The following is a 23,009-nucleotide window of genomic DNA, read 5'->3' on the forward strand; positions in this document are numbered from 1 at the left end:
TCTTTTTACCTTAACGTCTAAAAACTCCACCGAATCCTGATTATGATTACATGTCAGCTTAATATTTAAATCATTCCGATTTAACTCATTAATAAACTCAGACAATACTCCAAAATCATCCTGCCAGACAAAAAAGATATCGTCAATGTAGCGCGCCCAAAAAGGAACGCGCTCCATTGACGGCAGCCTGTCTGACAGGAAGAGGTCCCTCTCCCACAGCCCCAGGAACAAGTTGGCGTAGGCGGGCGCAAAAGAGGCCCCCATAGCCGTTCCCTGGAGCTGTAGGTAGAAGGACCCCTTAAAAATAAAAAAATTATGAGTCAAAGTAAAATACAACAAATCAATAATAAATTTAATATAAACTTGTGTCAAAGAAGAATACTGTAAAAAATACTTCACTGCTGATATGCCATCTGCATGACGTATACTAGTATATAATGATTCAATGTCACATGTAACAAGAGACGAATTAGAGTCAATACACATACCATCTATTTTCCTCAAAAAATCGTTAGTATCCTTAGTATAAGATGGTAATGATACAACTAATGGTTGCAAGATCGAATCCACATATTTATTAATATTATCCAAATAATTATTACGACCTGATATTATTGGTCTTCCCGGTGGAACTGCCATATTCTTGTGTACTTTCGGTAGTAAATATAGGGTGGGAATCGTTGGTTCTTTTACTTGTAATGCCAAAAACAATTCGTTCGAGATAACATCATTGTCCCTCGCACTCAATAGGATTGCATTCAATTCCGTTTGATATTTCACCAAAGGATTAAATGTTAATTTTTTATAACATCTTAGATCATCCAATTGACGGAATGCTTCCATTTCATACATTGTCTTTGGCCACACTACTAGATTTCCACCCTTATCAGCAGGCTTAAAGATCACATCCTCCAGACCCTGAATCCTTTTCAAACCTTCTTTCTCCCTCTTATTCAAATTGTACTCACTGGGAAATCGAGAAATTTTGCCGATTTCTTCACTAACAATTTTCACAAAAGTATCAATTATGGGACAAGTAGATAATGGAGGAAATTTATTAGATCGCTTTTTAATATTAGATGGAATCATACCTCCAATTGATGTGTTATGTTCAATTGCCAGTTGTTCTAAATCTGCTAACGCCTCCTGTTCCGTTTCTGTTGGAAAATATTTCAAGAGATCTCCGTCATGAAAAAAATTTTTAAAAAGCAATTTCCTCGCAAATAAATGTAAGTCTTTTATTGCGATAAATCTATCAAAATTTGAAGTAGGACAAAACATCAATCCTCTATTTAACACATTAATTTCATCTGCTGAAAAAATATGGTTACTTAGATTAATTACCTTCAATTGGTTTTTACTTGACTCAGATGAATCTCTGAAATTCCGTTTATTCGGTACAAAACGAAGATCTCTTTTACGTTTTGGTGTAGTTGTAGAAATAGCAGAAACGGAAGAGGAGGCAACAGAAATATCGCTGGCTAATCCCTCGGAGGTATGTGATGAATAACGGTCCCTCCCCAAGACTCTAGTCTGATGCCTTCTCCATTTATAAACCCTACCCAAAGCAAAGTCATTCTGATCCCGCTTTAATTTATTTGATTGTTTCAATTGGATATCCTTCACCAATATTTCAACCTCTTTATCCAAGTTTGTATTAATAAGATTGATTTGTTCAATAGATAGATCGATTTTGGCTTTGGTATATATATCCGCTAGATCTTTATCAATGGATACTATGGATTTCATATTGAAACCAATCAGTAGGGTCATTAGTTTATTAGATGTCTCATTACATGTCTTTTCCCATTCACTAATAAAATCTTCATCTTCAATCACAAACGTAGGTGTAACTCGTACTCTCAATCCTCTCGGTATTAATTGTTTCTGGACATAATTCTCCAGAAACGCTTTCGTCCACCAAAGTCTGGTTCTTTTGATTATATTGGTTTTAATAATCTTAGAATAACTCTCTATATTGGAGCCACCCACAACTGGTGTAATCGTATCTAAATTGCCAAAAACCTCATCAATCTGTCCCTGCCAGGACAATTCCCTGGATTTGAAGTCCATATTCACAGTGACAAGAAAAGGACCTGTGCAAAACACAGTAACGTTATAGATTAGCAAACAAATGAACACAGCAGAAAGAAATAATAAAATTTAAAATTAAAAATGTATAAAATTGCACCAATCCACATGTGATCCACATATAATGAAATATGTATGTGTATATTACTTTGTATACTTAATTTTAATCACTGTCATGTATTATATATTCTTTCTTGGTCACATGACGCCGGCTTGTGCATGGTCTTCCGGGTAGCTCCTGCCGCGCATGCGCCAGCAGCGTCCGGTCATTGATTGCTCACCTGGTAATTCCCTATTTATACTGGGGCATTAAACAATACGTCATCCCCCTGACGAAGGACGCCAGTTCCGAAACGCGCGTCGGGGAGTGCCGGGCATTACTTTTGAGGCTGTCATTATACCACGGGTATGTAACATCTTTAATCGGCTCACACATTATTGAGTATTATGTTATGGGTTATCACTTTGGGATGTGAGTTTATCACAAAGACATATCATTGATGCATAAACATATTATTTTACAACCCAATTGCGGGTATAATCACTTTTGTGTTATACATAATTTTTTTGTTTTAATATACCACTGTTTATAGGTATGCACATTTGTTATATCAATATGTGTGTGATGCTGTGATAGATCATTAATCCATTATAATCTTTTGACAGACCTCTTTTATTATTTTTTCATAAGTATATGTTATGATTTTAGATTAATATTTTGTATGTCCTTGGCACTTGTTTGCACAAGTTTATAATTGCCTAAATCCGATGTAATAAAGATTATATAGAATTTTAGCTATATGGTGTCCCTTTGTTTTATTGAATTGTCCATACATAGTGCCTAAAAGACCTGATGCACATCAGAAGTCTGTCAGCTGAATGATGCTTCAGTCAATAGTTTGGCCGACAGCTATTTTTCGGTAAGAACTTTCAGCCCAGAGCTCCTGTGCTCTCTATGAGAAAGTCACCAGTGTCTTATCTTCTTTAGAACAAAGCTTTTGGCAGTCTGAAATTGGACATGCCCGATGGACATCTCCCCCAACAATCAGTTGGCCGGCGGCCCTATACACATTAGATGTGCATAGAATGGCGGGCAAAGACATGGTGTTTACTCATGTCTTTTTCTTTGTTTATTTATAATAAAGATTTATTGTTCAGGTTGATCCCTGTTGTTATGCATATCTTCCTTTTTATCAATTTGCTATTCACATTCATCTGACATTTGTCTAATGTATATGGGGAAGGGTTAGACTCTGCATATTGGCGGCTGCAGGTAGCCAGAAATATGTAGTTTATCTGTACAAATGTGACACTAATCACCACTCATGGACAAGCCACAAGGCTGGGTAGCTGGGTAGTCAAGAGGTCCAAGTTCAAAAGCCAAAAGGGTAAAACATAGTCAGAGGTGAACGACAAAGACGTAGTCAGAAAACGGTTCGAGGTCAGAATTCCAAGAAGTTAGCGGATCATGGCCAAAGGACTAGGCAAAGGCAAGGTCAAAGGCAAATCCAAGGTCATGCAACAAAGATCAGAATACAAAACAAGTAGTATAGAACAAGCACACACCTCATGAGCAAAGCTACACTTGGCATTAATCTAAGTAAGAGAGCTGTCTGAATAGCCAGGTTATTACTCCAAGCAGAAGATACGTGGATGAATCCCTGGCACACCCCGACTCTGCTTGGACAGCTCAGCCGTCCAATCGGATTCTGGGGCATGCTGAGCTGTCAGTGTCTTGAGTGACAGTTTAGCTAACTGTCACTCAAGACACTGAAAGCTCAGCAAGCCCCAGAATCCGATTGGACGGCTGAGCTGTCCATCACCACACTGACTGCTCAGCACCTGCCTGTCCTAGATGGAACGGAAAAACTGTCATTTACTGCATTCAGGCACTCTGATAGGAGGAACTGTGACAACATGTTTATGTAGGGTATCTGGATATCCATACAGAAAAAGAAGATTTGACTCCTATAATGCTACATATGGAAATTATTTTGCACACAACTTGGACTTATTTAGCTTAAAATTAGTTTTCCATATATGAATAATTATATAATATGTAATTATATATTCCCTATAGAACATATATTTAATACAGTATATATAGTATAATAATAATGGATAATAAATGAACTTTAGCATATAATCTGAGTTTTGCACGGATGTCATTGAACAATATACTTACATACAATGTTCCTGTCTTGAACAGATATGTATTAGATGATGAATATACAAGCTCACTGGGCTCAAAATTTCCTGTTCGATGGTCTCCTCCTGAAGTGCTTTTATACAGCAAGTTCAGCAGTAAATCAGATGTATGGTCCTTTGGTAAGTGATAGAGCGATTTCACAAGATTTGGGCAAAAATCTGTAAAAGAATTGTAAATTAAAAAAATCTGGAATACACAGAATAATACAAGACTGATATGGAAATAAATGGGAGATGCAAAAACAGTAAAGCAAAATGAGCTACACTGTTGGCATAACTCCTGATTTACCCCCCATAGGGTTTCTTTCAAACACATTGTTATGCGAGGCCTAGGTCGAAGGAGGCTGACAAAACCCGGGCCCCTGCGGAGTCCCTCAAACTAGGGAAAACCCTGTCTGACCCTCAACTCAGGCTTTTTGCTAAAGGTGCAAATGCCTGAGCCTCCAGCCTCTCCTTATCTCCTGCTCAGCCCTAAGCTGAACCCTCCACCCTCCACCCAGTGAGTTGTCAAACCACCAAAACCCACACAGTAATGACAGACAGGGAGAACTTAAACCGCACCGCGCCGCATACACACAGGACAATACTATAATGTGAACAGGGCAAAACAAAGCACAAATATAGGAAGGCGAAAAGGTAACAACGGATCATACGACACCAGATATGAATTTCTCTCTCCAACACCTCCACTCCAGACCGGAACCACTTGGCACAAAACACAAGCTATAATCCGGCTTGTCCGGATGACGGCGGTGAAAGGAACTGACCAGCCGATCCGCATGTATGTCCGAGGCTGGTACCCAAGACCTCTCCTCCGGACCATACCCCCGCCAGTGCACCAAATACTGAAGAGTATGGCGCAGTACTCGAGAGTCCACCACCTTGGAGACTTCAAACTCTAAATCGCCATCCACCATGACTGGAGGTGGCATCGGCGTCGTGTCCACAGAGCCTACCACCTTTTTCAATAAAGACCTGTGAAACACGTTGTGTATCTTGTATACCGCAGGAAGCTCCAACCGATAAGCAACCGGGTTTATGATGGCAGCAATCTTAAAAGGGCCAATAAACCTTGGACCCAATTTCAATGATGGAATTTTGAGTTTTATGTTTTTAGTAGCTAACCACACCCAATCACCCACACACAGGTCCGGACCTGGCACGCGTCTAGAGTCAGCCACACGTTTGTATCTTGCACTCATGCTCAGCAATCGCTGTTTCACACTCCTCCAGACCGATGATAGTTGAACTCCTAACCGGTCCTCCTCTGGGACGCCCCCAGAGCCCCCCTGACGCAAGGTACAAAACTGAGGATGGTGCCCATAAACACAAAAGAACGGAGACTCTCCCGATGATTCTTGGCGGTGATTATTTAATGCGAACTCGGCCAAGGGAAGGAACGTCGACCACTCCTCTTGGTTGTCAGACACAAAACATCGCAAATACTGCTCCAGATTTTGGTTCATGCGCTCAGTTTGACCATTTGACTGCGGATGAAACGCCGACGAATGAGACAACTTGATCCCCAATCGTGAGCAAAAAGCTTTCCAAAACTTCGCCACAAACTGGGTACCCCTATCAGACACTATGTCCGACGGAACTCCGTGCAGTCTGACCACCTCCTGCACAAAGACCTGAGCCAACGTCTTAGCGTTGGGCAAGGAAGGCAACGACACAAAGTGCGCCATCTTCGAAAATCGATCAACCACCACCAGGATGACCGTGTTCCCCGCCGAGGCAGGCAAGTCTGTGATAAAGTCCTTGGAGATTTCTGTCCATGGCCTACTAGGTATCCCCAGAGGCTGTAGAGTGCCAGCAGGACGGGTTCTGGGCGACTTGGCCCTGGCGCACGTGATGCAAGCTGTCACGTAGGAAACCACATCCTGCCGGATTTTTGGCCACCAGAAGCGGCGCGATACCAGTTCCAATGTGCCCTTAACCCCTGGATGACCGGCCAGGACCGAGTCGTGGTGTTCCCCCAACACTTTAAGACGAAGATGAAGGGGTACGAATGACTTATTAGCGGGAAGTCCTGGTGGTACCTCCTCCTGGGCCTCGGCAATCTCCGCCTCTACCTCAGTCGTGAGAGCCGAAACCACTACACCTTCCTGGAGGATGGGTACCGGCTCTTCCCGAGGTTCTCCCCCCGGAAAACACCAGGACAAGGCATCCGCCTTGGTGTTTTTCGCCCCAGGACGGTAAGTCACCAGAAAGTTAAAACGTGTAAAAAAACAATGCCCAGCGAGCCTGCCTGGGAGACAGACGCTTGGCCGACTCCAGATAGAGCAGGTTTTTATGGTCGGTGATGACTGTGACCTGGTGGGCCGCCCCCTCCAAGAAGTGTCGCCATTCCTCAAAAGCCAATTTGATGGCCAACAACTCCCTGTTGCCGATGTCGTAATTCCGTTCGGCCGGCGACAGCTTCTTGGAGAAGTAGGCGCATGGGCGCAAATTGCTCAAGGACGAGCCCTGTGACAGTACTGCCCCCACTCCCACCTCAGACGCATCGACCTCCACCGTAAAAGGTTTAGATACGTCCGGTTGCACCACAATGGGGGCTGAAGCAAAACGGTTCTTCAGAAGCTCAAATGCACGCACCGCATCGTCAGACCAGATAGCGAGATTGGTACCTTTTTTCGTCATGTCCGTGAGCGGTTTGGCTATAGTAGAGAAATTCTTAATAAACTTCCTATAATAGTTGGCAAACCCAAGGAACCGCTGGAGCGCTTTTAGATTACCAGGCCGTTCCCATCGCAGCACCGCTTGCACCTTCGCGACATCCATTTTAAACCCTGCGGCGGACACAATATATCCCAAAAAAGGCAACTCTTGAACAAAAAACACGCATTTTTCAAGCTTAGCATAGAGCTTATTCTCACGGAGCAGCTGTAACACCTGCCTGACATGCTCTAAATGAGTGTCCTGGTCGCTCGAATAAATAAGGATATCATCCAGGTACACAATCACAAATTTCCCCAGCACATGAGCAAATACATCATTTATGAAATGTTGGAACACAGCAGGCGCGGTTGTCAATCCAAATGGCATAACTAGGCTTTCAAAATGACCCTCAGGGGTATTAAATGCCGTCTTCCACTCATCCCCCTGACGGACCCTTATGAGGTTATATGCCCCCCTGAGGTCAAGTTTGGAAAACCACTTCGCACCAGCCACCTGGTTGAACAAATCAGGGATCAGAGGCATCGGGTAGGGATCACGGACCGTAATCTGGTTTAACTCCCGGAAATCCAGACACGGGCGTAACCCCCCATCTTTTTTCTTAATGAAGAAAAACCCCGCTGCTACAGGTGAGGATGAAGGCCGGATGTGCCCTTTACTTAAATTCTCCGCAATGTAGTCCTTAAGAGCTTGTCTCTCCGGACCAGAAATACTAAACATCCTCGCCTTTGGCAATTTAGCCCTGGGTTTTAACCTAATTTGACAGTCATAGGCTCGATGTGGAGGTAGTTCTGAGCAACCCCTCTCAGAGAATACGTCCGCAAAATCCTGCAATGCCTCCGGAAGGCTGGGCTTCACGGCGGACACACATGTGGCCAAGCAATTCTCCTGGCAGAAACTGCTCCACTGGACTATGTCCTGGGTTCTCCAGTCAATCACCGGGTTGTGCTTAGACAACCATGGGAAACCCAGGACTATTTGTGCTGGGAGATTATTGAGTACCTTACATGTAACCCACTCAGAATGTAGGACCCCAATGTGGAGTTTAACCTCAGCTACAAACTCAGTAATCTCCCCCTGTGGGAGGGGAGCGGCATTAATGGTAACCACGCGAATAGGATGAGGGAGTTTTTCGATCTTGAAACCTGCCATGCGTGCAAACTCCTCATCCATGAGATTGGTGGCTGAACCGCTATCCACAAACACTGATATTGGTAGCTCTCTGCCCGCAATAATAACCCTGGCAGGGAGCATACATTGAGATACCATCATGGAGGATATGCATACGCTCAGTTGGGCCTCCTCCATACCCTCTGAGCTTACCAGTTTTCCGCCGGTGCGACTTTCTTTGGTAGCACAGGACAAGCATTTACATAATGATCTCTTTTACCACAGTAAAAACATGCTCCATGCTTCCTGAACCCAGGAACGCGACGCTGCACATGTGATACCCCAGCGATTTGCATAGTTTCCGTGGGCTCATCTGCAGCAACCACACTGGCACCCCTGCTTTCCCCCAGAGGCAGCGTCTCCTGCGCCCCTTGACGCAAACGGCGATCAATGCGTATAACCAAACTCATGGCAGACTCCAACGATGCAGGAGTCTCATACATCAGGAGGGCCTGTTTAACTCTTTCTGAGACCCCATGAATAAACTGACTCCGCAGCGCTGGGTCGTTCCACTGTGTGTCTACTGCCCAACGGCGAAATTCTGAACAATAGTCTTCCGCCATACGTTCCCCCTGACGGAGGGCGCGGATTTTAGATTCTGCTAAAGCCAATCTGTCGGGGTCATCATAAATGAGCCCGAGTGCTGAAAAAACATTCTCAACCGAATGAAACGTAGCAGAGTCGGCTGGTAAGGAAAACGCCCATGCTTGGGGGTCCCCACTCAGTAATGATAACACCAGACCCACCCGCTGAGCCTCATTACCTGAGGAGACCGGGCGCATGCGAAAGTATAACTTGCAGGCCTCCCGAAAGATGACAAATTTGCTGCGTTCCCCAGAAAATCGTTCAGGCAGCGGAATCTTAGGCTCTGCACCTGCACCAGCAGAAGCCGCTTGTACATTAGCTACAACCAGGCCCTGCTGCTGAACTGCCCCCTTCAACTCGGTGACCTGTACGGACAGCGCCGCCAACTGGCGGTTTATGGAAGTCATGGAATCCATGGAAAAATGTTGGGCCGATTATAATGTTATGCGAGGCCTAGGTCGAAGGAGGCTGACAAAACCCGGGCCCCTGCGGAGTCCCTCAAACTAGGGAAAACCCTGTCTGACCCTCAACTCAGGGTTTTTGCTAAAGGTGCAAATGCCTGAGCCTCCAGCCTCTCCTTATCTCCTGCTCAGCCCTAAGCTGAACCCTCCACCCTCCACCCAGTGAGTTGTCAAACCACCAAAACCCACACAGTAATGACAGACAGGGAGAACTTAAACCACACCGCGCCGCATACACACAGGACAATACTATAATGTGAACAGGGCAAAACAAAGCACAAATATAGGAAGGCGAAAAGGTAACAACGGATCATACGACACCAGATATGAATTTCTCTCTCCAACACCTCCACTCCAGACCGGAACCACTTGGCACAAAACACAAGCTATAATCGGCGACGCCCACAGGCCAGCACGACTATTTAAAGACCGTGGGCGTGACCAAACATCCCACCTGATTTCCAGCTAGATTAACCCCAGATAACCTGAGTAAAATCAAGCCGGCGCCGCTGAGGCTATAGTGGACGGAGATGGAACTACCGCTGCCTGCCGGACGCTGTGGTGTGAACAGCGTCCGACATGACACACATCTCATCTCGGGAGAACTTGCCACACAGAGACCTTTAGTTCCTCACTTTTTCACCATCCTCCTCATCTCAATACAAACTTGCATCTTGGTTCCCTAACAGTGCCACATACAATGACCACAATGGTGCCAACCAGCTAGTGGCTCAATAATAACCAAGCCCGGAAGATCGAAATAGCAATATTACTGTCTGCCCAAATAGTGTCCACCAAAATAAGTGTGCTAATTGTAGTGTCAACTAGGGTGCCCCCAATACTAATAGTGCCAACAGGGTTTACCAAAATAATTATGCCAGGCATAATAACTGTGCCAATGAGAGTGGCCCAAATTGTAAAGCAATGTACTTCTCAATATAAGTATTGAATGTGAATCTTACCTTAAAAGAATGAAAAAATGTTATGTACCCAAAATGGTACCAAAAAAAACATTTGCTCATCCTGCAAAAAAACAAACCCACTCTCAGATCAAATAGAAAACTAGGGGGATTCCACATTAGTGGGAGAAGAAATGACCTGGAAACGTGACATGGATTCCAAAATCAGAGCCAACAAAATCCATGCTCTCAGAGCCAAAGAGCCGTCGCTCGCTTCTGAACCCAAACCATAGTTAGTGTCCAGAATTATGCCAGTGATAGACTTGGGAAAGAACTAATGTGGTGTCTGTCTCCAATAGCACAAGTTAGATACAATGTATGGGCACTAAAGTGCCCATGTGTCCAAACCGCAGCTTATGGGGCATTGCCACGCTCTGAATAAATTGCATACAAATTTGTAAGATCCATTTTCTATTAAAATTGCTATAAATAAAAAATTGTGGCAAAATTAATCACTTTAGAGGAAAAAATGTAATTTATCATATTTTTTCATGCCACTTTGCAGCAATTCCTTGGAAGCATCTGAAGGTTTAATAAACTTTCTGAATGTGTATTTGAATACTTTTGTGGGTGCTGTTTTAAAATGGGTTATTTGGAATTTTTTTCTGATATATAGTCTCCAAATAGTGAAGTTCCTTAGTATTTATGGTTGAAGGTAGACCTAAGTACATCGAGTTCAACCTATAACCTAACATGTTGATCTACAGGAAGGCAAAAACCCCAAGAGGCAGACATTAATAGCTCCAGATTAGTGGAAGAATGCCTTTCCGACTCCACATATGACAATAAGACTAGTTCCCTATCTACATTAAACATCAACAATTGCTATTTCTTAGCCCAAGCCTCCAGCTTACATAAATCCCTCTATAGTATTAAACTATCCTCCTCTATGTACAGTACATTACCTTGCAGAGTTTAGTATCATCTGGAAATATTGTAATTCTACCCCTACATGGTCATAAATAAATAAGTATGATAAAAAGAAAATGTCCCAATACTGACCCCTGTGGTACCCCACTGTTAACCGTAAATGAAGCCAAATGTGTTCTATGAATAACCACCCTGTTTCCTATCACTGAGCCAGTTAGTAACCAAAAAACACATTTTTTTCTCCTAATCCCTTTGCTCTCTTGTTATGTACCAACTTTTTTTGTGGCCTTTGAAAAGTCCATATGACAACATCCACGTCATTACCCTGGTTCAGTATGTAAACCTCCTCATAGAAGCTGATCAGATTAGTTTGACAGGGCAATCCCTAATAAACCAATTGTTGATGTTGGGTCATCAGGTTACCAAAAGTGGTCCATAAAAAAAATTAATGGAATAAAATGAAAAATGTCTGCTAAAATTTTCAGCATTCTAACATCTTAACAAAATAAAAGGACATTTCAAAAATTATGCTTATGTGACTTTGGAAAGGTCATCAACATCGGACAGGTGGATTTTTGACATGCACCACCGATCAGATGGGAACGGTGAACGGAGCTGGAACTGTTCAGCTTCATTCACTGTGTAGTTGCCATTGCCATGAACTTAAGCACAGCTGAGAATAGCTGAGCAGTGGGGGGTCCGGGGTGTCCTAGGGATGGGATATCAGTATCATAAATTTGGAAAAGCCTTTAAACATTTTAATCTTAAAGTAATATATACTCATTTTCATTTTGTAGGTGTCCTGATGTGGGAAGTTTTCACATTTGGAAAGATGCCGTACGAAATGTTCAGTAACAATGAAATTGTGGATCAAATAATAAAAGGCGTTCGCCTGTACAGACCTCAGCTGGCAACAGATAAAGTGTACAGTGTGATGACTAGCTGCTGGGAAGAGGTAACTGTTCATTGCATTTACTCAAGTTTTATGTTAATATCAACAGTACCTACATTCCTTACACGCCTTTTACAATTATAAAATAAATGTATGCCTGTGAATATTTTTTTTTATCTACAGTGCCTTGAAAAAGTTGTCATACCCCGTGAATTTCGCCACATTTTTCATGTCACACCCACAAACTTAAATGTATTTTATTTGGATTTTATGTGATAGTAACACAAAGTAGCAAGTAATTTTGAAGTGTTAAGGAAAGGATACATGATTTTCTTAGTATTTTATATATCTGAAAATTATAAGGTGCATTTGTATTCAGCCCCCTGAGCCAATACTTTGTAGGACCACCTTTTGTTGGAATTACTGCTGGTTGCAATTATAGATGAGCGACTTTGCCTTTTCTCGGGTCGAGTCGGGTTTCATGAAACCTGACACTTGCAAAAGTCGGGTCGAACGAAATCGGCTGATTATCGTGAAAAGTCGAAGGCCGACTGAAACACGAAACCCAATGCAAGTCAATGGGGAAGAAAAGTCGGCAGGGAGTGGAGGACAGGAAACACACCTACAGTGCCCATTTTAATGCCAAAAACATCAATTCTTATTACTTAAGCTTGTCAACCTTAATTTACTTTATAATAATAGTTAGGCATTGAAAACTGGGGGTTATTTGGCTAAAGTTGTGAGAGGTTGGGCTAGCTACAGATTTTCGTGGGCCAAGGGCCAAAGAGTGTCACTGGGCTCCTTTAACACATACCACAATTCATGATCCTCTGATATGGCAGAGAAATAGCGGTAGAGTACAATGAAAAATACTTCACTTCTTACATCACATGACTGATATCCATTTTAAATTCTCCAATAGCTCCAAAAACGGACAGTATATTACTCCATACAGTATTATGGCCACCGCATAGTGGGCTACACAGAGTAATGAGGCCCATATATTTCTCCATACAGAATCATTGGTCCCATATAATGTTTATAACAGTATATGATGACCTCCACATAATATTGGTCCCCATGGATGAAGCTCCACTGTCTTATGGGCCAAAATAATGCTCCATATATAATGGGCCCCATTTCTAATGCTCCAGTGTATAATGGGCCCTGTAAATGCCGCTCCAGTGTCTGATGTCCACCTTTGGAATGCTCCAGTGTATGGTGGGCCCCATATATCATTCTCCAGAGTATAGTGCTCCCCAAAAATTGCTCCCAACCTTTAAAACAATTAAATAAGTCTCCTCGCTAGGGAATCCCTGTACTAGTCTGGACTCCTCGTTGTCCCCATCTTCCACTTCTCTGCACTTGGACTGTTTCGGCAGAGGGCGTACAGACGTGATGTCATTGCGCTCTCTGACCAGAATGTCACTGTCAGGAAACGTGGAAGACGTCACGGTGGTGGAGCAGGGAGAGGTAAGTATTTCAACTTTGCAAGTGCTGTGATCCTGAGCAAGCAGGGGGGGCCCACTCGTTGGTGACGGCACTGGCACAGGGCCCCTCATAGTACGCCGGTGTGTCTGACGGCGGGTGGGGGTGGGCCTCCCACCGGCAGAGACACTTTTGCGTACTATGAGGGGCCCTGTGCCAGTGCCGTCGCCCATGAGTATGCCCCGACCTGCTCAAGGAACCTGCACTTTCATCTGCACCTTCCTCTTTGTCACCGTGTAAGGTGGTATAGTATGCGGGAAGGGGAACCTGAGTTTCATCAGGGTCAGATTCTGGCTGTGTAGAGTGCGAGGGGAATGTAATGGTCTGGGTCAATGTACCAGCAGAATCATCTAGCAGTGGCTGGGCATCAGTGCACTTGTGGCGCCCCCAGGAGTACGGTTGCCACAGTGGCATTACATTCCTAGGGAGTGTGATGTCATGCTTGGGAGCAACGAAGGATCTCTCTAGCAGTTAAACCAACACACAACACAGTTCCCACTCCAGGCCAGCAGGGAGAGCTCTGAACCTGACTGCTGAGGAGCTGCTGTCTGTGGTCGGGAGGAGGGAAGTTAGGGCAGTCTGTGAAGGGAAGGGGAAGTGTGTAGATGTGAGAAGGGGAGCTGGAGGATGAGCAGAGTTAAGGCTCACTCCTAGCTGGAGCGCATGGTCCGGATTCCGGTCTCCGAGTTTGTAGGGACACTGACGTTCCTGCAGTCGAAACCGGAGGAAGTAGCAGCTGTAAATGCTCTGTTCCCAACTAAGGCTCAGAGGCCCCAGCAGCGACTTGTGTGAGCCAGAAGGAAAAGGCTACGGCTGCCTGCCATACGAGAAAGTTTCAAAAGAGAGTCAACAGGGGGAACTTCAGTGAACTCAGTACTGCGAGTACCTCAGATAAGCGCTAGAACGGAGGCCACACTACCTGTCTGCAGAGAGAGAATTCCTAATTTGCTCCCAGGCTGACCAACTCCTTCTCCATCTGTACTCTGGGTCCTGTACGGCACTTACCAAGTACAGGTAAAGGAACTGCACTACTGTGTCTGTCATCTTTTTCCTGCGCCTGGCGCACGGCTCTGCTACATCCTGCACTGCACACCATCTACCAACTCTTTCATCTGCCCTGCGACTACGGCCCTACCTGTGCAGGGCTTCTACATCTTAGCTGCACCACAACATCTGTCCCAGAGAAGCGACATGGCAGCGCGGGTCAATCTGATCAGAAACCACAGGTGGCGTCACGTATCATTCACCTATAAACGTTATTCACCCCTTTGCATGGACGCCCAGGCCCATGGACCGGGTCACCACCACCGTGACACATCCCTCTGAGATACCAACCCGGTACCGACTAACCCCACTGCCCTGGCTGGCCACCCACAATCCATGTCAGATTAATCTTGGACTGGGGAATTCACGATTTGACTTGATAACCCAGGCATGGTATGTGAAAAAAGCTCCATGGAGTATTCTGTAGTGTGGCCTGCCGCATCCTTCACTTTTGATAGGGGTGAAGGACACAAGGAAAGGTTTTGTTCCTGACCAGGAGCCTCCACTAACGACTCAGTGCTTTTATTTTTGAAACTTCAGAAGAGGAGGCGATAGAGCTGGAGGCTGAGTCAGCAATGTAAGCCAAAACTTGTTCCTGAAGCTCTGGCTTTAAAAGCGGTTTACCTACTCCCAGAAAAGGGAGCCTTCGAGGCCTTGTGGAGCCAGACGATGACGCAGGCTCAACACCTCCTGCCTTAGGTGCTATTGTGCTTTTGCCGCTACCAGCAGATGCACCCCCACCCCCACCACCATCAGTACCAGCTGGCAACCCCCCGCCCACTTCCACGGTCTCTTCCACCATACTTCATCATTTTTGGAAAAATGTACCCAAAATACCACCAGCTATATGGTACTGTAAAACAAGGTACAAGGTGTATATAGTATTGGGGAGAATTGGAAGCTCCCTAGAGATTTTAGGAGGCTGAACTATTATCTCAGGCCCAGTATAGATTACACCTCAATTTAACAGGCTGAAATTGGCTGGTGTATGACAAAGTACAAGGTGTATATAGGATTGGTGAGAATTTGGATCTCACTAGAGATTTTCGGAGGCTGACAATGATGCTCTCAGTCCAAGTATGGCAGCAGGCAGCCTAATAAGCAGGACTGCTGCACACAAAAGTGTGGAAAAATGAACGCTTGGTAACTGTGCAGAAAAGAGGAAGAAAAGTATTTTTGGTTTTAAAAAAGCAGTTTGCACAGCAGTGTGCAAACAGCAATGCAGCTATCATGGAGCCTTATAAGGCAGCCTAATAACCAACAGAGCTGATGCACAAAAAATATAGCCTCCCCTGCACTGCACACAAACTGTTGTGTTGTACAGTGGAAATCGCTAACAGCAGAAGCAGTTTTTTTGTTCTTCTTCCCTGCCTAACGCTCTCCCTTATTCAGAATCAGCAGCTGCAACCTCTCCCTAATGCTATCGATATCGGCAGAAGTAAGATGGCGGTCGGCGTGCACGCCCTTTTATAGCTCCTGTGACGCCACACAAAGCAAGCCAGTCACTTGCACGCCCTTCTCAAAGATGGTGGTGACCGATGCCCATGTCATCGCGTTGCCCAGTGGGCGTCCTCCATCATTGGCTGAAAAAGGGCGCTGGAAGCATAATTTGAAACGCGACTTTGGCGCTCTGGTCGCCGACCTCGTGGCCGACCTCACGCTATGGTCGAGTTTCGTTTCATGAAACCCGACTTCAGCGAAAGTTGGCGACTTATGAATTTGACCGACCCGTTTCGCTCAACTCTAGTTGCAATCTTTTGGAGTCTTTCTCTAACTACTTTGCACATCTAGAGGTGACATTTTGTCCCTTTTCTTTGCATTCTCGCTCAGTGAGATTGGATGGAGACGTCTGTGATCAGAAATTTTCACGTCTTGTCAGATTCTCAATGGAATTTGGGTCTGGACTGTGACTGGGCTGTTCACACACATGAAAATGCTCTGATCTAAACCCTCCATTGTGGCTCTGGCAGGATGTTTAGTGCTGTTATCCTGCTGGAAGGTGAATCTGCGTCCCGGTCACAACTCTTTTGCAGTCTCTAACAGATTTTCCTCTAGGATTGCTCTGAATTTAACACCATCCATCTTCCCATCAACTCTGACCAGCTTTCCTGCCCCTGCTGAAGAAAATCCTCTCCACAGCATAATGCTGCTACCATCAAGTGTGACGGTGTGGATGGTGTTTTCAGGGTGCTTTGTAGTGTTAGTTTTCCACCACAAATAGCGTTTTACATTTAGCCCAAAAAATTCTACTTTGACCTCATTTGACCAGAGCCCCTTCTTCTACATGATCGCTGTATCCCCTACATGGCATTTTGCAAATTACAACTCGGACCTCTTATGGCTTGCTTTGGAACGTGTCTTACTTCTTGCTGCTCTTCCATAAAGGCCGGATTTGTGGCATGTATGACTAATAGTTGTCCTGTGGACAGATTCTCTCACCTGAGCTATGGATCTCTGCAGCTTCTCCAGTGACCATAGGCCTCTCGGATGCTTCTCTAATTTAGTGTTCTCCTTGCTTGGAATGTCAGTTTAGGTGGACGGCCATTTCTTGGTAGGTTTGCAGTTGTGCCATGCTCTTTCATTTTTGGATGATGAATTGAAAAGTGCTCATTGAGATGGTCAGAGCTTGGGCTATTTTTTTTTTAATAACCCAACCCAGGTTTACTCTTCTCCACATGTTTATCCCTGACCTGTCTGTTGTGTTCCTTGGTTTTCATGATGCTGTTTGTTCCCTAATGTTCTCACACAAACCTCTAAGGCCTTCACAGAACCGCTGTAGTTATACTGAGAAGAAATTACACAAAGGTGGACTTAATTGACTAATTATGTGACTTCTGGATGTGATTAAAGTTTGTGGGTATAACAACATGAAAAAAAAAAAAAAAAAAAAAGTTCCCTGGGTATGAATACTTTTTCAAGGTAATGTATGTCAGGAGCAATAAACCTGTGGCATGTGTTGCCATTCGAGATACTCCACAGGATTTTCTTGGAATGAAAGCTTATATCAGTTTGGTTACCAGCCATGAAAACTATGTAATGACAATGCACTATGCTCTTTTTTTAACCCCTTTCCTACAATGGACGAAATATTCCGTCCATGTGACCTGGGACCTAATTCCCATGGATGGAATATTACGTCATAGCGATCAGCGGCGCCCACGTGGTGAGCGCAGCTGATTGCGGCCGGGTGTCAGCTGATTATCACAGGTGACACCTGGCACAATGTGTCCTGGGCGGTCATAGACCGCCCCCGACACGTTAACCCCTGGCATACCGTGATCAAACATGATCGCGGTGTACCGGCGGTTAAAGGGAAGCATCGGCAGGGGGGGCTCCCTCCGTGCTTCCCTGAGCCCCCCACAGCAGTGCAATGTGCTGCGCTGCTGCGGGGGGCTCCTTCCCTGCATGTCTCCGGATCCAATATGGCGACGGGGACCTTCAGGGGCCTGCAGGGAGCTGGCTTCCTCATGCCTGCAAAGCGCAGGCAAGGAGGAAGCCTGCAGCACTGCCTGTGACAGATTGCTGATCAGCGATCTGTAACAGGACAGTCATGTCCCACCTGGGACAATGTAATAAAGTTAAAAAAAATTGTAAAAATTATTTTAAAAAAATCGCTAAATAAATTAATATATATACATATATTCCCTAATAAATTCATTTTTTGGAAAAAACCCAGAAACAATAAAAGTACACATATTTGGTATCGCCGCGTCCGTAACGACCCGCCCTATAAAACTGTCCCATTAGTTAACCCCTTTAGCAAACCCCTTAAAAAATAAAAATAGAAAACGAAGCAAAAAATAATGATTTATTATCATACCGCCGAACAAAAAGTGCAACAACACACGATCAAAAAGACGCATATAAATATCCATGCTACCGGTGAAAACGTCATCTTGTCCCGCAAAAAACAAGCCGCCACACAGCATTATCAGCGAAAAAATAAAAAAGTTATAGCAGAATAAAGCAATGCAAATATAATTATTTTTTATATAAAATTGTTTTCATTGCATAAAAGAGCTAAAACATAAAAAAAGACCTAAATGAGGTATTGCTGTAACCGTACTGACCCAAAGAATAAAACCGCTTTATCAATTTTACCGCAAGCGGAACGGTGTAAACGCACCCCCCCAAAAGAAATTCATGAAACGCTGTTTTTTATTCATTCTGCGTCCCAAAAATCAGAATAAAAAGCGATCAAAAGATGTCACGTGCCCGAACATGATACCAATAAAAGCGTCAACTCGTCCCGCAAAAAATAAGACCTCACATGACTCAGTGGGTCAAAACATGGAAAAATTATAGCTCTCAATATGTGGTGATGCAAAAACTATTTTTACAATAAAATGCGTCTTTTAGCGTGCGACAGCTGCCAAATATAAAAACCGCCATAAATAGTAAATCAAGCCCCCCGTTATCACCCCCTTAGTTAGGGAAAAATAATAAAATAAAAAAAATGTATTTATTTCCATTTTCCCATTAGGGTTAGGGCTAGGGTTAGGGGTGTGTTGGGGTTAAGGTTGGAGTTAGAATTGGGGGGTTTCTACTGTTTGGGCACATCAGGTGCTCTCCAAACGCAACATGGCATCTGATCTCAATTCCAGCCAATTCTGCGTTGAAAAAGTCAAATGGTGCTCCTTCCCTTCCAAGCTCTGCCATGCGCCCAAACATTGTTTTACCCCCACATATGGGGTATCAGCCTACTCGGGACAAATTGCAAAACAACTTTTGGGGTCCAATTTCTCCTGTTACCCTTAGGAAAATAAAAAATTGGGGGCAAAAATATCATTTTTGTGGAAAAAAATATGATTTTTTTATTTTCATGCCCAGGCATTATAAACTTCTGTGAAGCACTTGGGGGTTCAAAGTGCTCACCACACATCTAGATAAGTTCCGTGGGGGGTCTAGTTTCCAAAATGGGGTCACTTGTGGGTAGTTTGAATAGTTTAGGCATATCAGAGGCTCTCCAAAGGCAACATGACACCCGCAGACCATTCCATCAAAGTCTGCATTCCAAAACATCACTACTTTCCTTCCGAGCCCCGACGTGTGCCCATACAGTAGTTTCCTCCCACATATGAGGTATTAGCGTACTCAGGACAAATTGGACAACAACTTTTGGGGTCCAATTTCTCCTGGTAACCTTGGTAAAAATAAAAAAATTGGGGACTAAATGATCATGTTTGTGGAAAAAATACGATTTTTTTATTTTCACACCCGGGCATTATAAACTTCTGTGAAGCACTGGGGGGTTCAAAGTGCTCACCACACATCTAGATAAGTTCCTTGGGGGGTCTAGTTTCCAAAATGGTGTCATTTGTGGGGAGTTTCCGCTGTTTTGGTACATCAGGGGCTTTCCAAACGCGACATGGTGTCCGATCTCAATTCCAGCCAAAAATGTCAAATGGCGCTGCTTCCCTTCCGAGCTCTGCCATGCGCCCAAATAGTCGTTTACACCCACATATGGGGTATCAGCGCACTCAGTACAAACTGCACAATAACTTTTAGGGTCCTGTTACCTTTGGGAAAATAAAAATTGGGGGTGAAAAGATCATCTTTGTGGAAAAAATATGATTTTTTAATTGTACTGCTGTACGTTTTAAACTACTGTGAAGCCCTTGTGGGTTCAAAGTTCTCACCACATATCTAGATAAGTTCCTTGGGGGGTCTAGTTTCCAAAATGGGGTCATTGTGGGGGGTTTCCACTGTTTAGGTACATCAGGGGCTCTCCAAACCTGACATGGCATCCAATCTGAATTCCAGCCAATTTTGCATTGAAAAAGTCAAACGGCGCTCCTTCCCTTCTGAGCTCTGCCATGCACCGAAACAGTGGTTCCCCCCCACATATCAGGTATCAGCGTACTCAGGAGAAAGTGCACAATAACTGCTGCCATCCAATTTTTCCTGTTACCATTGGTAAAATAAAAAAAATTGAAGCTGAAATATTTTTTTTGTGAAAAAAAGTTAACTGTTCATTTTGTTTAAAATATTCAAAAAATTCCTGTGAAGCACCTGAAGGGTTAATAAACTTCTTGAATGTGGTTTTGAGCACCTTGAGGGGTGCAGTTTTTAGAATGGTGTCACTTTTGGGTATTTTCTATCATATAGACCCCTCAAAGTGGCTTCAAATGTGATGTGGTCTGTAAAAATAAAATGGTGTTGCAAAAATGAGAAATCGCTGGTCAACTTTTAACCCTTATAACTTCCTAAAAAAAAAAAAATATTTGGTTCCAAAATTGTGCTGATGTAAAGTAAACATGTGGGAAATGTTACTTATCAAGTTTTTTGTGTGCCGTATCTCTGTGATTTAAGGGCATAAATATTCAAAGTTGGAAAATTGTGAAATTTTCAAAATTTTCGCCAAATTTGTTTTTTTCACAAATAAACACAAGTTATTTGAATGAAATTTTACCACTAACATGAAGTACAATATGTCACGAGAAAACAATGTCAGAATCACCAGGATCCATGGAAGCGTTTCAGAGTTATTACCTCATAAAGGACAATGGTTAGAATTGTAAAAATTGGCCTGGGAGTTAACGTGCAAACCACCCTTGGTAGTGAAGGGGTTAAACTGGTTTATATCAGGATCTAAGTGTCTATATGTCTTATCGCTAGAAGTTTCTTTGTACTGCTAAAGTCTCCAGCCTACTAACTGTGCCCGTTACTATTTCTAATGAAATACGCTTTGTTTAAATTTTGATAATATTTATATTTTAATTGCCTTTTTTATGCCTCTTTATTCCCTTTTGAGTGTTTGGTTTGGGAATTGGGATATATGGTTCAGTATTTATGTAGGAGGTTAGAATGTACTGATTTATGATTTTGAGATATAAAGGACATAAATCGTTCATTTCTTCTTTTTTTTTGCACAGAAAGCTGATGAGAGACCGGCCTTTCGAAACCTACAGGCTGCAATTTTGGCACTCATGGAGGAATTGTAAAGAAGCATAGAACTTTAGATTTTGCTGAAACTCGTGGGTTCGATGCAAATTAATGACCGGAATTAAACAGACTCACTGAACTTTATATCTGAGCTCTGAGGTCATTGTGCTTTTAATATTGTTGGTTTACCTGCAATCGGAATAGAAAATACGTTGTTATAGTTCTCATTTGTTGATATTTATAGAAAATGGAAATCATCATGTTCAAGTCATTTTTTTTTTATAATATGAATACAGACACATAAATATAGAATATTAAAGCGTAACCCTTGGATCAAGCATCCTTGGGGCAGGATGTCGCTATCTGCCTCCAGCTCTTTCATCCTCTTTCCCTTTCCATAGACTTTTATGAGAAGCAACAGTCATCTGATCCCTCAGTGAGCTCTAACTTAAGTCACCGGTGAATTCAGAGTAAATAATCCATTCAGAAGGAGGCAATGTAATTTTTACTTGTACTATAGTTGTGTGTCATTTATTCTTTAAACATAGTCAAATGCAGAGTTACGTGAGTGAATAGTGTTTGGCAGTCATCATGTGCAGTAATTAAAATACTCATATCTAAAGCATTTTTGTATTTTTTAACCTTAAAGGGATTCCGTCAGCAGGTTTATGCTATGTAATCTGAGAGCAGCATGATGTCCCACCACTGACTGGCGGCTTTCTGCCTGTTCACAGTGTACACAGAAAGCTGCCAATCAGTGGTGTGGGCGGGGTTATACAGAGCTTAGGATTTTGAGCTCTGCTAGATCCGCAGCAGATAATACAGTGACTGTAGCACAACTGATGCACCTAGTAAACTAACTGACACGTCGCTGGAATCAGGGTCTCTGCCCCCCATAGCAAAAGTGACAAATACTGACAGATTCCCTCTAAAAGGCTTGTCAGGGATTAGAAAAACACAGCTGCCTTCGCTCCAAAACATTATACAGGTTATGTCTGGTAACGCAACAGAGCTCTATTGAATTGAATGTTGCCAAGCTGCAATACCACTCACAACCTGTGTAATATTCTGACCGTTCATTTTACGGCAAATTGAATGTCTGTAAGGTGAAATACTGAGCTCAGTATGAGTCCAAGGACTCCCTGATCTACTCGCCCCTGCAATGCAGTCTAGTAATATGTATATAGTAATATGCAGCCGTCTTGTCATTTTGTGTGGTATTGTTGTGCAGTGTAAAGGAAATTAAAGATTCCACCATCTTCTCCCAAGCTCCATTTTGTCTTCATTATTTTTTGACAACTATGAAAGAAAACCTTTCTATAACCCAAGGAGTTTATAAGTGAAACAGTACTGAGTTATGAAGCAATATGGCCGCCATTCATTACTAAAATTCCTTGTTACCTTTTTTTAAAACTTGTTTATAACTCTAACTATGGATAGCATTAAGGGTTATATTTAAAGGGGCCGTCCGACCTTAGGCCACAAGTCTACAGTGATTCTATGTGATTGCAGACTTGTGAATCCTCACATTGCGCAAACTGCGCAGTGAGTGTTCTCTGGTGTCAGCGCTGGGAGCAAGAAATCAAGTGATCGCAAGTATGACATTTGCATAATCCCGGCCACAATCCGACTAGACGTGTCCAGCCTCACTCAATACACTTGGATTGGGTGAGGCCA

At 43.4% G+C, this 23,009-nt stretch overlaps 1 protein-coding gene across 1 annotated transcript in view; it reads left to right on the plus strand.

Moving 5' to 3' along the window:
• The window catches only part of BTK (Bruton tyrosine kinase), a 289,004-nt gene extending 266,412 nt beyond the window's left edge, over window positions 1-22,592 (plus strand). The window contains exons 17-19 of the mRNA XM_073573073.1: window positions 4,301-4,419; window positions 11,821-11,978; window positions 21,323-22,592. Of these exons, the coding sequence (XP_073429174.1) occupies window positions 4,301-4,419; window positions 11,821-11,978; window positions 21,323-21,391 (346 nt within the window). The 3' untranslated portion in view covers window positions 21,392-22,592. The remainder of the gene's footprint in view (window positions 1-4,300; window positions 4,420-11,820; window positions 11,979-21,322) is intronic.
• Window positions 22,593-23,009: the final 417 nt, after the last annotated feature.

This window comes from Dendrobates tinctorius, unplaced genomic scaffold, assembly GCF_039654945.1.
Source record: "Dendrobates tinctorius isolate UK_male_01 unplaced genomic scaffold, ASM3965494v1 ptg000034l, whole genome shotgun sequence".
Taxonomy (NCBI): Eukaryota; Metazoa; Chordata; class Amphibia; order Anura; family Dendrobatidae; genus Dendrobates; species Dendrobates tinctorius.